Source organism: Caretta caretta, chromosome 4 (assembly GCF_965140235.1).
Source record: "Caretta caretta isolate rCarCar2 chromosome 4, rCarCar1.hap1, whole genome shotgun sequence".
NCBI classification, from domain to species: Eukaryota; Metazoa; Chordata; order Testudines; family Cheloniidae; genus Caretta; species Caretta caretta.
Genome location: NC_134209.1, coordinates 89090915 through 89107246, shown reverse-complemented (window position 1 = coordinate 89107246; position 16332 = coordinate 89090915). Strand labels below are relative to the sequence as shown.

The following is a 16332-nucleotide window of genomic DNA, read 5'->3' as shown; positions in this document are numbered from 1 at the left end:
ACCTCTTCCTGTCTATACACCAAGGACCTGTCAACCAGACAAGACCATAACAGCAAGAGTGGTTCTTCTACTCTACAGTACTTCATCTTGAGTCAAGCAGGAAGTCTTTCTGGAGATTTCCTGTCCATATTCAGAGAAGTCCCTGCCCTTATGATCAAGATGCTGACTACCTTATACTACAATAGGGCCAGCTGAAGTCTAGGATTCTTGTCTGTAGACCTAGGCTGCACAAAATGCCTAATCAGGCATTCTCCAGCCAATAAAGAAAGAGTTGATGTCCCCCCAAAGAATCACTATTACCCTATATGGCTGCAGAGACAGGAGATCCACAGATCTTCCATGGGTCATCACACATAAGAAGCTAATTTCAACTAGCTTGTTGCCTTAAAGAAAGTATGTATGCGGCTGAGTGAATGAGGGTTAGCACTGGCTGTTCAACTAATCAAATACAAGTGAAATGCTTGTCTTAGCAGCACTCTATCACTAACAGAATACTGTAACTTCAAAAATCAACTGATTTTTATCATCTGCAAGCTGAAAACCAATTACTTTCTTATGGTCGCTTAAAAAAAGTTACTAGTACAGAATAACATGATAATATTACTGAGCACTTAGTGTTTTTATCTTCAAAGCACTTTACAAACTAATTAACCCTTTCAATACCCCTGTGAGGTAGGTAAGTATTATTATCCTTATTTTATAGAAGAGAAAACTCTGGCAGAAGGGTACGTGATTGCTCAAGACCACTGAAATATCCAGAAAGTACTGGTGATCCTGAAGTATCCTTTCAAATCTAATGCGGATACTGCAGAGAGTCCTGCTCTGGCGTTTAACAAACATGAATCAGGCAGAAACACAATGAGGTTTATTAAATGGAACTGAGATTGGCATGGTGGCAGGGTACACTGTATACAAGTTTAAAGCTGGCACAAATTCTAGGAAGCCAGACCAAGGTGGAAGAGGATTACTTGGCTCCATTTCAGAAGGACAGCACTAAGCCACATATAACTGTTAAGACTTTCTGGTAGCTAACCTACAAAACACATTGGTTCGGTTCCAGAAAGAACCACTTGCCTACTCTATGGCCAAGTTAGTCAACCATCAATAAGACAGGGGATTTGGAAAAGGGGCGGGGGGGGGGGGGGAGATTCATACATAAAACAGTGGTAAGAAAGAGCTATTTAACCTGTGGGTTTAAATACAGGAGTTTAAGGTTGAATAAACATGACCATCTAAATCATTTAATCCCGCAGTTGACATTTATGGTGACTGAAAAAGATCAATCATTTTGCTCTCTAAATGAATCCATGTGAGAAGCTAATATTTAAAAGTAATAAACTTTAAGTCACATTAATTAGGACTTGAGTTGTGATTAATGTATGCAGTCTTTCAAAACAATATATCTGCCTCACAAAAAAAAAAAATCAATAAGTGATCCAAGGAAACACAGTACTTTTCAGTTCCTTTCTTTGCAAGGTGGGTGGATTCAGAGAATGGGGAGATCAGAGAATTGCATTCACACAGGTGAGGAATGAGAACATTCACTATGATATAGCGGGCAGTGCACAAACCACCACATACAGCTTTGCTTGACCGCATCCCATATTTCTACAGCACTGCCAAGGAAAAAAGACCTAACTTTTGAAGTCCAGCACCTCTTTCTTCACCTGCAAATATTTATTGGTGCAGTGAATGTAATTTAGTTGTTTAAGTACCCTCATGCAACAAATGGCACTAATGTACTCGCAAGTATTTGCAATCACAAAACTGAAGCAGGGCGGGGGGTGGGGGGAGGGAATCTGGGTTGAAAGCCAGGGACAGATAGTAGACTGTAATGTTTAGTGAACATTGCAAACTCATTCCCACTGCCAGCAACAAAGACCACATGCAGGCTAAATCACATTTCAAATCAAACCTTCAAAAATAAAAAAGTCTTGCGTAACCTACACACTGCCTCACCGAGGCTCTACAATGGAAGAAGACTCCTCTACCTCTGCTTTTGAGATTGGAGCACTTCTGATAAAATATGGAAATTACATTGTGCAAATTGTATTTCAATCCAAAATCTGATCTGTATTGGCAGCCCTCAGTCCCTCTAAAGAAACCCTTTGACTTCAGGGGAATTTCTACACAGGTGTAAAGGTCTTCCCATGTGGATCAGATTACAGGATCAGCACTCTGGCATGCAACAATATGACAGTTTGAAAGGGAACAACCACAATTTTAAGAAAAATCCAAAAGTATCAGACATTCTTAAGGTATACTGTGAAATTGTCACAAAATATTCAAGTAATTGAAATTTAATTTCAGAGTTGTAACTGCAACTATGTTTCTTTTCAGAAAACAAAACTAAAATATTTGACAAGGACTTAGTCCTTCAGGCCTTACAAAGATTTTCCTTTAATGGAGTTTTATCTGTACAAGTAGCTACAGTAGTATGGATTGCACTCTAAAATGATTAGATATTGGAAATCATGAATGTCCATTTTCTTTTAATAAATTTACTTAATGTCATTATATAAAGTACAGTGTTTGCATTGTATGTTTCCTAATAGCTTAGCATATCCATACAAAGCACTTTCACATTTATTTTGCTGCTCATGTGTTTGACTCATTACTGCTCTTCCAGCTATAGTCTCTTATTGCACTATTAGATATTCATTCTTACTATTTTTTAAAATTAGTTCATTATTATATATATATATATATAAACAAATTTTTAAAACTAGTAAGAATGAATATATATACACACACACGTAAAACAAACAAACAGGATTATTTAAAAATAACATCTTGATTAAAAAAACCACACACACTTGCACCCCTTGTGCTAAAAACTGTATTCAACTCTTTTTTCCAACCTGTTTTGGAATATTTTCAGATATTTAAAGATGGCTGCTTTGTTTTAATTCTTTGCTCAGATATAGTTTAGTAAGTTATTTTTATACGAGTATTAGGGCACAATCCTGCTCTCACTAACATCAATTGGAAATTTTCTATTATTAGGGGAGTGCACTAGGCTTTCATTGAATGACTGTTCTTTATTATCTACCGGACAAACTTTACAAAATTATTTCTCTTTATGTAAGAACTTCAAATTTGAGTTCTGCACATTCTGCTTTAGTCCCTGATTGAGGAAGGTATTAAAGCATGGGCTTAACTTTAAGTACGTGAACAGTCCCACTGAGTTCAACTGGACTACTTGTGTGCATAACCAGGGACTTAGCAGTAGCAGAATTTTTGTTATTCCCATCCTCCACCTTTTGCTAAAATAATCACTAGCAAATAAAAATGTACTCTGCCTCTCCAAAAACTACAAGGCACCAAAATGCATATCCTCCTTTTAGATGGTGAACATTTGTCTGAAAATTATGTCATCCAGTATCAAAAATCAGGTTGACAAAGACTAGCTATTTATTGAAAAATGCAATACAAAACTGACTACATAAAATTTAAAAAAATAGGCCCCACTGACCTCAGTACAATTAGGCTGGGCTCGTTTACATCAACTGGATGCTGGAGGCTGTTCTTTGAGGAAAATATCAGACTTTTAAAAAAATTATTAAATTTGTCTTCAGTTAATTGTCAGTTATATCTCCACAATGAAGCTATTACAATTATAAACACAGATCATTTTTATTTTCTAACTCATTTAACAATTGAAAACCAAAACCTTGTAGTCGGACATCAAAATACACTTGAACAAGAATCTGTATCTTCCTTTAGTTACTAAACTGAGCAAAATACACAAGAAGCAGTTGCCTAAATCACACCTCCCTAAAAATCCATATATGATCATAGAATCATAGAATATTCGGGTTGGAAGAGACCTCAGTAGGTCATCTAGTCCGATTCCCTGCTCAAAGCAAGACCAACACCAACTAAATCATCCCAGCCAAGGCTTTGTCAAAGCCAAGGCTTTGTCAACCATCCTTGAAAACCTCTAAGGATGGAGATTCCACCACCTCCTTAGGTAACCCATTCCAGTGCTTCACCACCCTCCTAGTGAAATAGTTTTTTCTAATATCCAACCTAGACCTTCCCCACTGCAACTTGAGACCATTATTTCTTGTTCTGTCATCTGCCACCACTGAGAACAGCAGAGCTCCATCCTCTTTGGAACCCCCATCAGGTAGTTGAAGGCTGCTACCAAATCCCCCCTCACTCTTCTCTTCTGCAGACTAAATAATCCCAGTTCATAGAATCACAGGATATCAGGGTTGGAAGGGACCTCAGGAGGTCAAGTCGTCCAATCCCTGCTCAAAGCGGGACCTAATCCCCAACTAAATCAGTTCCTTAAGTCTCTCCTCATAAGTCATGTGCTCCAGCCCCCTAATCATTTTTGCTGCCCCCCACTGGACACTCTCAAATTTGTCCACATCCTGTCTGTAGTGGGGGGACCAAAACTGGACACAATACTCCAGGTGTGGCCTCACCAGTGCCGAACAGAAGGGAATAATCACTTCCTTGATCTGCTGATAATGCTCCTACTAATACAGCCCAATATGCCGTTGGCCTTCTTGGTAACGAGGACACACTGCTGACTCATATCCAGCTTCTCTCATTGTAATTCCCAGGTCCTTTTCTGCAGAACTGCTGCTTAGCCAGTCGGTTCCCAGTCTGTAGCAGTGCATGGGATTCTTCCTTCCTAAGGGCAAGACTCTGCACTTGTCCTTGCTGAACCTCATAAGATTTCTTTTGGCCCAATCCTCCAATTTGTCTAAGTCACTCTGGACCCTATCCCTACCCTCCAGCTTATGTACCTCTCCCCCAAGTTTAGTGTCATCTGCGAATTTGCTGAGGGTGCAATTAATCCCATCATCCAGATTACTGATAAAGATGTTGAACAAAACCAGCCCCAGGACTGACCCCTGGGGCATTCCACTTGATACCGGCTGCCAGCTAGACATCGAGCCATTGATCACTACCCATTGAGCCCGACAATCTAGCCAGCTTTCTGTCCACCTTATAGTCCATTCATCCAATCCATACTTTTTTAACTTGCTGGCAAGAATATTGTGGGAGACTGTACCAAAAGTTTTGCTAAAGTCAAGATATATCACATCCACCGCTTTCCCCATGTCCACAGAGTCAGTTATCTCATCATAGAAGGCAATCAGGTTGGTCAGGCATGACTTGCCCTTGGTGAATCCATGTTGTCTGTTCCTGATCACCTTCCTCTCCTCCAAGTGCTTCAAAATGGATTCCTTGAGGACCCGCTCTATGATTTTGCTGGGGACTGAAGTAAGGCTGACCAGTCTGTAATTCCCAGGGTTCTCTTTCTTCCCTTTTAAAAATGTGGACACTATATTTGCCTTTTTCCAATCATTCGGGACCTCCCCCGATTGCCACAAATTTTCAGAGATAATTGCCAATGACTCTTCAATCACATCAGTCAACTCCCTCAGCACCCTTGAATGTATTAGATCTGGACCCATGGACTCGTGCACGTCCAGCTTTTCTAAAAAGTCCTTAATCTGTGCTTTCACCACTGCAGGCTGCTCACCTCCCCCCCATACTGTGCTGCCTAGTGCAGCAGTCTGGGAGCTGACCTTGTCTGTGAAGACCAAGGCAAAAAAAGCATTGAGTACTTCAACTTTTTCCATATCATCTGTCACTATGTTGCCTCCCCCTTTCAGTAAGGGTCCCACACTTTCCCTGACCACCTTCTTGTTGCTAACATACCTGTAGAAACCCTTCTTGTTACCCTTCAAACCCCTTGCTATCTGCAACTCCAACTGTGCCTTGGCCTTCCTGATTACTGAATATTTTTATACTCCTCCTTATTCATCTGTCCAAATTTCCACTTCCTGTACGCTTCCTTTTTGAGTTTAAGCTCACCAAAGATTTCACTGTCAAGTTGGTCACCTGCCATATTTGCTATTCTTTCTGCACTTTGGAATGTTTTGTTCCTGTTCAATAAGGCTTCTTTAAAATACAGCCAACTCTCCTGGACTCCTTGCCCCCTCATATTAGCTTCTCAGGGGATCCTGCCCATCAATTCCCTAAGGGAGTCTAAGTATGCTTTTCTGAAGTTCAGATAAGCTTTCAGATATTTTTATATTCCTGTAGCAGAGCATGGCAGAGCACCCTTGGCTCCTGCCTCTGCTAGGTTCAAAGTCATTCTGAGACCCTGGGGTTAGTAGCCACTGGTGCAGTTTATTCACAGACTTGTTCCCACCATCATTTCACCATATACAGTTGGACCTTCACCATCTGCAGGCAGGAGGGACAAGCTACCTCCCTGTTTCCTCTCCCTGCCTTTTCACTTCCTTTCTGCTCCCCCTCTCCTGCCCAGCTTACTTCCTCTGAGGGTTTTATACAGCCCCAGGCTAATTAAGCAACAGCTGTCTCTGCTTCCCCAATTAGGGCCAGGTTACCTCTAGCCAGCTCTAATTTATTTCTAGAAATGGGAGCTGGAGTGACAGAGGGCTGAATCAGGAACCCGTTGTCACAGTTCCCTTGTGCCTAAAATATACACTTAAGAGAAACTCCTTTTGCAGAGAATTCGCTGCTAGTGTACAGCTGACAGACATCCATTTCCCCAGCTCCTGGCATGAGGAGAAAGGGATATGTTGGGGCAGGGTAGGGAGAGGGTGTACCACTGCTTTTACTTTATTTTTTTTTTTTTTTGTAGATTTTACTCCCCATTCACTTAGAAAACTAGAGGTTTAAATTAGGACTATTGGTATGTAGCTCTGTACACAATACGTATTTATAAAGAGAAAACAAAAATATATATTGGAAATAATCTTATTTATAAAGCTTTGGAATGACCTGGGATTTTTATTATTATTTTTTTTTTTAAAAACACACAACATCACTCTGCAAGACCAGGAGAAGCAAATTCTCTTAGGTCAAGGATGACTCAAAGGGAAACTATCTAAGAATGCAAAACAAGCCATCAGTAACTTGACCCCATCAAACCTACAGGTAGTTCCCACATCTGCTAATACAGTAAGCATTAGAGGAAGCCAACAAGCCATACAAAAAAGACCTAAAAGACCGAACAGAAAGCCAAACAGGCCCAAATGTCATTACTAAAAAACAACACATTCCAGAGTGTGGCATCTCAGTCTTACAGCTGCCAAACATACCCTATATTTGGCAATAAATGTTGGCTGCAGTACTGTAGCACTGTTGTAAAGGAGATGAAGAAAAACACAACATAAGCTGCAACATGAGTACATTGAGCCCAGTTACACAAATGCACAACTTGGATATTTCACTGCTATTTTATTTATTTTTTAAAAAGACAATTCTCTGTTCAGACAACAATCCATGTGCATATTTAGTTAACAAGGCCAGAATTCTTTTAAAGTATCTATATGATAAGGTTCCAGGAATGTCACTCTGAAGTCTATTAGGTCTGTTGAGTCAGTGTGGAGCAATGGAAACAGCTACAAGCCTGGATGAAGGCTCTTTTAGTTCAGAATATCACCAGGATGAATCGTCATTGGGTTTCACAGTCTGTTACCTCCAGATTTTAAGTTCTCAGCCATTTTCAGCCTGTGAGGTGTACAGCTACAGTAAGGCATAGACACATGTCCTAAGCTATTCTGATATCAGAGGTAGCTCAACAAATCACCACCCTGACTCTACAGTTAATTTGCATGCAACACGTTTTCATTGTTATATGAGGTAGACTGCACAGACAGTGGATTACTTGGCTCAGCTGCCATGCGTGCAAATCATCAAAACCGTCCCAGCACAACCCGCCCTACACACAAATCAACTACACACATAACGGTCCCTCATTGAAGCACATGCTCCTCATTCAACACCTGCACAAATCCACAAAACTGTCCCAGCCCAACACAACCCACACTCAAATCAACACAGCCACCCACACACCAACACATCCAATAACCCCAAACATCACCCTGAAGCCTAGAATGTCTATTGAGTCAGTGTGAAATGATCGAAACAGCTACAAGCACGGTAGAGAGCTCATTTTGTTTAGAATATCACTTGGTTCAATCATCACAGAGATTTGCAGTCTAGCACCACCAACCATCTGGCAGACAGTTAATTTTTTTTTTTTAAATACACCAATGCGCCAGCCTGGGCTTTCAGCTTCTACTTATTATCAGGAGAGTGTCTGCAGTATACTCCAAAGAAAGGGTCACTCCTCTTAACTCAACCCAAATAAAGTGATGGGCTGAAAATTATGGTAAAAAAAAATAAACTAAACTCACAATGAATTGAGATTTGAACACTTTACAGAAAATAACTAATGCACTAATGTAGATACCTCATATGTTTATCCTACTGTAAAAAAAAAGCAACAGGAGAGAGTCAGACTATGGGATTGATAATTACCTGTTATATAAAGAGAAAAGGAGTACTTGTGGCACCCCCTCACAAAAGCTTATGCTCAAATAAATTTGTTAGTCTCTAAGGTGCCACAAGTACTCCGTTTCTCTTTGCAAATACAGACTAACACGGCTGCTACTCTGAAACCTACCTGTTATATGTACTTTGACATAAGTAGAGCTGGTAGAAAATTGTATTCCAAAACCTTCTCAAGAAAAAATAGTGCTTTTTTTTTTTTTTAAATTGCAGAACATTTTTATTTCATTTATAATTTTCCAGTTTTTCCACTAAGCATTTTTAGATTCTCAAAAAAAAAAAAGTTACCAAGCTTTTGTAACTGTTGTTCTAGATGTGTTCCTCATGTCTATTCCATGCTAGGTATGTGTGAGCACCATGTGCACAGTTGCTGGAGATTTTTCCCTCAGTGATATCCATAGGGCTGGCTCCAATGCCCTCTGGAGTCAGGTGCGCCACCAGTCCCACACCCTTTCAGTTCCTTCTTGCCAGTAACTCCAACAGAGGGGAAGGAACGAGGGCCATGGAATGGACATGAACAACACATCTCAAACAACAACAGTTACAAAAGATGAGTAACCATTTTTATTTCTTCTTATGCTTGCTCATGCCTATCCATGCTAGGTGACTCACAAGCAGTATCCCCAGAGGTGTGCTCAGAGTTCATGCACATGCTGACTGCAACACTGCTCTCCCGAAACAGATATTGTCATGGGCCTGTTGGGTGATGGTGTAGTGCAACGTGAAGGTATGAACCAACGACCATGTAGCGGCTCTGTAGATATCTTGGATTGGTACCTGTTGGAGGAACGCTGCTGATGAAGCCTGGGCTCTCATGGAATGAGTAGTCACGAGGGCCAGAGGCGGAACCTTCGCCTGTTTGTAGAAAGTTCAGATACAGGCAGTTATCCAGGACAAGATTCTTTGGGATGACACAGGTAGCTCTCATACTTTCCACGACTGCTACAAAGAGTTGCGTTGACTTGCAGAAGGGCTTAGTTCTCTCAACATAAAAGGTGAGAGCCCGCCTAATATCCAATGCATGAAACTGACATTCCTTAGAGGTCTTGTGAGATTTTGGAAAGGAGACAGGAAGAAAAATCTCCTGGCTGTTGTGGAAAAGCAAGACCACCTTTGGTAGATAGGCCAGATGGGGGCACAGCTGGACCGTGCCCTTGAAGAACACCGTGTAAAGGGGTTCTGACATGAGGGTTTTTCTCTCAGAGACCCTTCTGGCCGAGGTGATCGCCACTGGAAAGGTGACCTTCCAAGAGAGAAGCAGTAAGGGGCATGATGCTAATGGCTTGAAGGGAGGCACAGTGAGCTTCAACAGGGCTAGTTTTAAGTCCAGGGGTGGGAAGGGGGGAATGGAAGGAGATCAATTCGCGACCTAAGAAGTCTTTCCAGCCCCTTAAGAAACCTGACCATCTTCTCGTGGGAGAACACTGATCTGCCATGCACTGGAGGGTGGAAGGCTGAGATGGCTGCTAAGTGAACCTTAATAGATGAGAGAGCCAGACCTTGATGTTTAGGTGGAGCAGATAGTCCAAGATAGACTGCAGAGAAGACCGAGATGGAGAGAGATTCTATTCGGATACCCAACAAGTGAGCAGTTTCCACTTGGCCAAATAGGTAGCCCTGGTGGAAAACTTTCTACTACCTAGCAAGACTTGTTGAACCTGTTCCAAGCAGGCCTGCTCTTCAGGGGTCAGTCATGCAGCAATCATGCCATCAGGTGCAGGGAGGCGAGGTTCAGGTGGAGACAGAAAATATCATATTGCCGCTATGCAAATCCATGGTGTGACACTGTATGGAATACGTGGGACACTTTATGATATTGTTGACACCAATATTATAAAATGTCAAGAAATCTGACCAGATACACTGTGTGAGGTATCTGCAAAAATATTATAATTTGCCAAGTATGATAATTTTGTTTATATGTTTGTATCACCTTTGTATTATGAGTTATAGATATGTATGGCATATCTGTATTTCCAAACCCGAGAGAGATTGGCATCAGCAGCAGGCCTGCTTGATGGCCCATCAAGGTACATCTGCTGTACAATGAACCCATTGAAAGGAGCCAAGGACTACTCCTTATGAGTCAGCAAGCCTGTAGGGGCATGCCTATGGACAGAACTTTAAGGCCTTTCCATGCCATGTACCGGGAAGCTTGTGTTTGGAACAAAGGAAGTACAAGCCACATGGCAAAAGACTACAAAAGGCAACTGCATCTTCTCCAATGTCTTCAATCCCACTTCTTACCTCTGGAGTGACTTTTCTACAAACTGAAGCTCTGAACAAAAGACTGAATGACCCATCCAAGCTATGACTGTGTTCCAGAGGGACTTTTAAGCCACCAAACTCACCAACACTGCTAAGAACTTGATATATGGACTTTGATAGTCTCTGTATGTATGATTGCTTTACCATTTAACAACTCTCTTTGTTCTTTTTTCTTTACAATAAACCTTTAGTTTTAGATGCTAAGAATTGGCTGGCAGCATGGTATTTTGGGTAAGGTCCAACCTAATATTGACCTGGCAATGTGGCTGGCACTTTGGGGTTCAGAAGAACATTCTGTAGAGTGAGAAGAATTTTTAAATAATTCCTCCTTACTGCACCTAGGTGCTGACTGGGAGCCAAAGAACTGGAATGCAATGAAGGGGGCTATGTGATTTCCTTTTTTTGCTAACCAGTGTGGGGGGATCAGAAGCATAGTTGTGACTGGCTGAAGAGTTTAACTTCAGTGTTAATCACAAGTTTTGGGAGTGCCTGCTCTCCCTTTTGCAGCCTATCCTGCCCTTGGCATTTCCAGTGAGGGCTATCCCGGGACCCCAGGTCACACATGGTATGCCCACATCTCGAAATGTGGTCACCCCATTTCAAAAAAGATATATTGGAATTGGAAAAGGTTCAGAAAAGGGCAACAAAAATTATTACGGGTATGAAACAGCTTCCATATGAGGAGAGATTAATAAGACTGGGACTTTTCAGCTTGGAAAAGAGACAACTAAGGGGGGGATATGATACAGGTCTATAAAATCATGACTGGTATGGAGAAAGTAAATAAGGAAGTGTTATTTATTCCTTCTCATAACACAAGAACTAGGGGTCACCAAATGAAATTCATAGGCAGCAGGTTTAAAGCAAACAAAAGGAAGTATTTCTTCACATGATGCACAGTTAACCTGTGGAACTCCCTGACAAAGGATGTTATGAAGGCCAAGACTATAACAGGTTTCAAAAAAAGAACTAGATAAGTTCATGGCGGATGGGGAGGGATGGTGTCCCTAGCCTCTGTTTGCCAGAAGCTGGGAATGGGCAACAGGGAAGTATCACTTTATTATTACCTGTTCATTCCCTCAGTGGCACCTGGCATTGGCCACTGTCAGAAGACAGGATACTGAGCTAGATGGACCTTTGGTCTGACCCAATATGGCCATTCTTATGTAGCAACTGTCCAGAATCTTGTGAAATCAAGTCTGGAGAGGGTGGGAGCATGAGTGGAGCTATCACAGAGGCTCAGAAGCATCTCAAACCAATGCTGGTGTGACCACACTGGAGATAACAGGATAAACCTCATCTTGTCCCATTTAATTTTTAGGAGGACCTGGTGAACCCAGGGGATCAGTGGGATGACATATAGTAGGCTGTCTGCCCAAGAGAGCAGGAAGACATCAGAGTGGGAGCTCATGCTGTGCCTGTGCAGCAAACAGAACTGATGGCATTTCCTGTTCTGTCTGGTGGCGAACAGATCCAGATAGGGAGGCCCCCATTTCTGGAAGATGACACTAACAACCTCCAGATGCAGAGGCCACTCATGGTGAGACGAAAAGGATCTGCTGAGGTGATCCACCAGGACGTTTCAGACTCCTGGGGGATGTGACGCCTCAAGATGAATAGCATGTTTCAACTAGAGGGCCTCCAAGCATAGGGCTGAAGAGAGAGCCTCCCCCTGCTTGTGGATGTAAAACAAACATTGATGCTCTGTGGTCCATCAAGACCTGCACTACTGTGTTGGCCATCAAGACCTGTCCATCAAGACCTGCACCCACAAGATCTAGGAAAGGAACATCTGGCAAGTCATGTGTACTGCCCTGAGTTCCCTGACTTTTTTATGCAGGGAGAGTTCTTCCTGGACCAGAAGCTGTGGGTCATGAGTCTGCCGAGGAGGGCTTCCCCACCCTCGGTCTAACATGCCCAAAACTAAGGTTACTGACTTATGAAGGGCAGCAAAGGGTACCCCTTTCATTACAGATCCTGGGTCTCTCCACCAGGTCAGTGAAGCAAGGACTGGATATGGAATCGTGAGTATTGAATCCAGGTGGTGTCTGCTCGGGGAGTAGACCAATGCCAGCCACATTTGAATGGGTCTGAGGTGTAACCTTGTGTGCTGCATCACATAGGTACATGCCACCATGTGATCCAACAGCTTGAGGCCAACCCGAACGGTCTTTAGTGGGTGGATTCTGACCTTGGAAATCAGGTCCAACATAGATTGGAAACAGGCTTCTGGTAGGGAGGCTTTGGCCTGTGTCTAGTTGAGCACTGCCCCGATGAACTCTGTTCTCTGAACCGGGACCAGAAGGTACTTGGGCTGATGTTGCACCTCCCCTGAGCCTGCAACCGACCTTTGATCAGCCAGTCATTGAGGTACAAGTATGCTTACACACCTCAATTCCTGAGGAAGGCTGCCACGACCACCATACACTTCATGAAGACCTATGGGGCTGCCGATAGACTGAAGGAAAGAGCGGTGAAATGGTAGTGGTGTTGCTCCACTATGAACCTTAGCAATCTTCTATGACCACGGAAGATAGAGATTGCCATAGTCCCAGCTGCCAAGTTGGCCGCATCCAGAGCCGCCTGAAGGGGAGGTCCTAGCCACAGTCTTGCCCTCGTCTAAGATGGCTGCAAACTCCTGCCTCAATTCCTGTGGGAGGACGTCTTTAAATTTGGACAGTGAGTTCCACAGATTAAAATCTTACCTCCCCAGTAAAGCCTGTTGGTGGGAGATATGTAGCTGGAGACTGCCTGTTAAATAAAACTTTTTGTCCAATCAGGTCTGGTCTCTGAGCTTCTTTATTTTTGGGGGTAGCACTCGACTGCCCTGTCTGTCTCACTTATTCGCTGCCAACACTATCAGGGATTCCAGGGGAGGGCGAGAGTAAAGGTAGTCAACCTGCTTTCTGGGGCATAGTATTTCTTCTCTGGCCTCTCTGAGATGGGGGGCAGAGAAGAAGGGGTCTGCCACAGTGTCTTAACAGGCCCGAACATTGCTTCATTAATGGGTAAGGCTATTCTGGAGGGAGCAGCAGCAGCCAGGATGTTGATCAGGCTGTGCGCCGACTCTAAGTTCTGGGGGGAACCCGCAGGGGTTCCAGTACTGCCACTGCATCAGCCAGTGGCCCAGAGACCTGGTGTCAGCGGGAGAGCCAGTATCAAAGTCCGGAGGCTGGGTACCAGTAGGTCTTGGATGGAGTGAAGAATTCCTCTTCCGACTCCAAAGAGGATTCTTCCCTTTGGAAACCAAGACAATGCAGTACCGCTTCTGCCACCGGGCAATGCCGAGACACCAGGGATCAGTGTTGGGATAGTGACTGATGCAGGGGTACCATGGAGGGCTTGCCTCTGAATGGTGCTTCGGTGATCGGTACTGGGACAGAGTTTACCAGACCTTGTTCCCTTCTGACCCTAGTTGCCCTAGCCAGCAGGGGTCCTTGAGAGGTCGGCAGGATCAGGAGTGACAGCAGATCCTTCACTACCTGAAAGGCCTCCGGTGTCGAGGGGGCCAGCAACCGTCTGGGCCCACGGCCGTTCCTAGGAGTTGATGGTGTGTCCTGTACCGGAGTCTGTGGAGCCATGTGGGGGAGGACGAGTAGCCTGACACTGATCTCACTATGCCAATCCCTCCCTGCTTGTCTCTCTTCGGCACCAAAGAATGCCCTCTCGGTGCACTGTTTCTTATGTTTCTGGTGGTAACCATGATCACTTTAGGAGTCCTACCATAGCCACTGGCTTCCACTTTGCATAGAGGATGACAAAAAGAAAAATCTCTCAGCCAGATTTAAAAAAAAAAAGTCCTGAAATTTATCAAAATCATAAAAGTAAAACCAGAGAATTCTTTACTGTAGAGAAAATTTCCTTTTCTACCCATGAAAGCCCCCTCACACAAAAGGACAAACACACAAGGACCGGACTTTTTGCACAGAATTCGTGTCAGCTCCAGGTCTTTTCTTTTCAGGCAATGGGATTTCAGCACTGTATACTTTTTATCATTTTGTTTCTTAATTAAATTAATGGAGCACTAATTAAAAGTGCATGAATGAGAGTCTGGGAAACTAAAATTCTATATCCAGGGTTTATGGAGAGTGACAGTGGAAGCTTCCATATGCTGCCCAACTAATTCACATCTAATCAAACTGGAGAGGACCATCCTTAGGTTTAATCCTCATGTCTTTTCAGAGGTTTTATTTATTTATTATTTATCACCTTGTATCTATGCATAGCTTTAGGCACCTTATATGGACACAACATTGAGCAAAGTGATAATCAGATGAAGTAGAGCTGTGGTCTAATAATCTTAACATTGGACAAGGATTCAGGACACCCGAGTTCTGTTCGCAACTTTGTCACTGGCTGGCTGCTTGACTTCAGGTAGTTTACTTAATTTGTCTGTGCTCTTTTTCACTATATTTAAAACAAGGATAATAATGAGCTATATACTAAACGTACTACATACATGTTGAGTATTACTATTAATAAAACTATCATGACAACATACCCCACTCAGAGATGAAATGCCTCACTGACACACTAACCAAATTGTGCATACTGTTAGTATTAGAACACTTTACCTACCTTGCCTGGTATACTCATCTGCTTCCCTGTGGACTAAGTCCTTTACCCGGTTTCCATACAATAACCTGGAGGAATCATGATCAAAAGCTTTCAGGGTTTCAGTTGAACTGTACGACTTCTGTGTAGGCACTCTGCACTCCTCATTTTCTGCTGAAGAATTTGTGTAACGTCGTTCTTTGTCTCTTCTGCTCTTTGTCAGGGAGCAATAAGGCCTACGTTCTTTCACATCCATACTTCATTCCTTCTATATACACATCAGCCCAGCTTACTTGAAACTCTTCTCTACATTTAATTTATGTCCACCTTTAAGAAGATAAAAAGATATATATTATAACAACACATTAGTGGTCATCTAATTTCTGAGAGTTCTCCATGTCTTTCTGACACAGAAACAAAGACCCTATTTATAAAAAAATACAGTTCAATAGTATCTAAAACAAAGTTTATGTTGTTCCTGAGACACAATACTTTAATTTTTCAACAGCATGCCTGATAGATTAGCCAAGAAACCCGTTAACAATAACGGAAGTTACAGTATACATCTAATCTGCTGTGTGTGCAAGTGAGTGCACCAAAAACATAAGCTCAAACTGCATTGCCAAATTCAGCTAGAAACCCTGTAATAAAATATTTCTGGCTTTCAGCACAAGGAAAATATTATCTGTTATTTGTTTTTTCTTCTTTTCAGAAAGATACACCAGTTCATGCTTTTAAGGGGAGCCTGACTTTTTCGTACCCAATGGATCTTCTGTTTCAATGTCTGTTTCTGAAATGTAAATGTTTAATTTGCATGGTTTTTGTTGCTGTTTATACGTTTAGAAAATTGTCCTTCAGTGAAAACCCAAACCTAGTATTTCATGACAGGCTACTGAAACATAAGCACAACACAGGCATTGGGAAGAAGTTCTCCCTGGTTGTGCATTTCAGTGTGCCTATTCCTGGATAAGAACTGTAATATTTCAAATTTAAATTCACACTGCAAATATAAATCAGAAATCATTTTTCTAGTCCTCATATCTTGAAATGACACTGTAAAGATAAAAATGAAAATAGATTTTAAAAATCTAATATATTTCTGACAGTTAGTTAGTGATGTTTTCTTACTATATTTCCAGTTTCATTCAGTTTATACTG

At 42.3% G+C, this 16332-nt stretch overlaps 1 protein-coding gene across 36 annotated transcripts in view; it reads right to left on the bottom strand.

Annotated features, from left to right (window-relative positions):
- The window catches only part of TENM3 (teneurin transmembrane protein 3), a 2220601-nt gene that overhangs the window by 465265 nt on the left and 1739004 nt on the right, over positions 1 to 16332 (bottom strand). For all 36 annotated transcript variants that reach the window (XM_075127819.1, XM_075127816.1, XM_075127814.1 and 33 more), the window contains one exon: positions 15199 to 15501. In XM_075127819.1, coding sequence (XP_074983920.1) covers positions 15199 to 15430 — 232 coding nt within the window. In that variant the 5' untranslated portion in view covers positions 15431 to 15501. The remainder of the gene's footprint in view (positions 1 to 15198; positions 15502 to 16332) is intronic.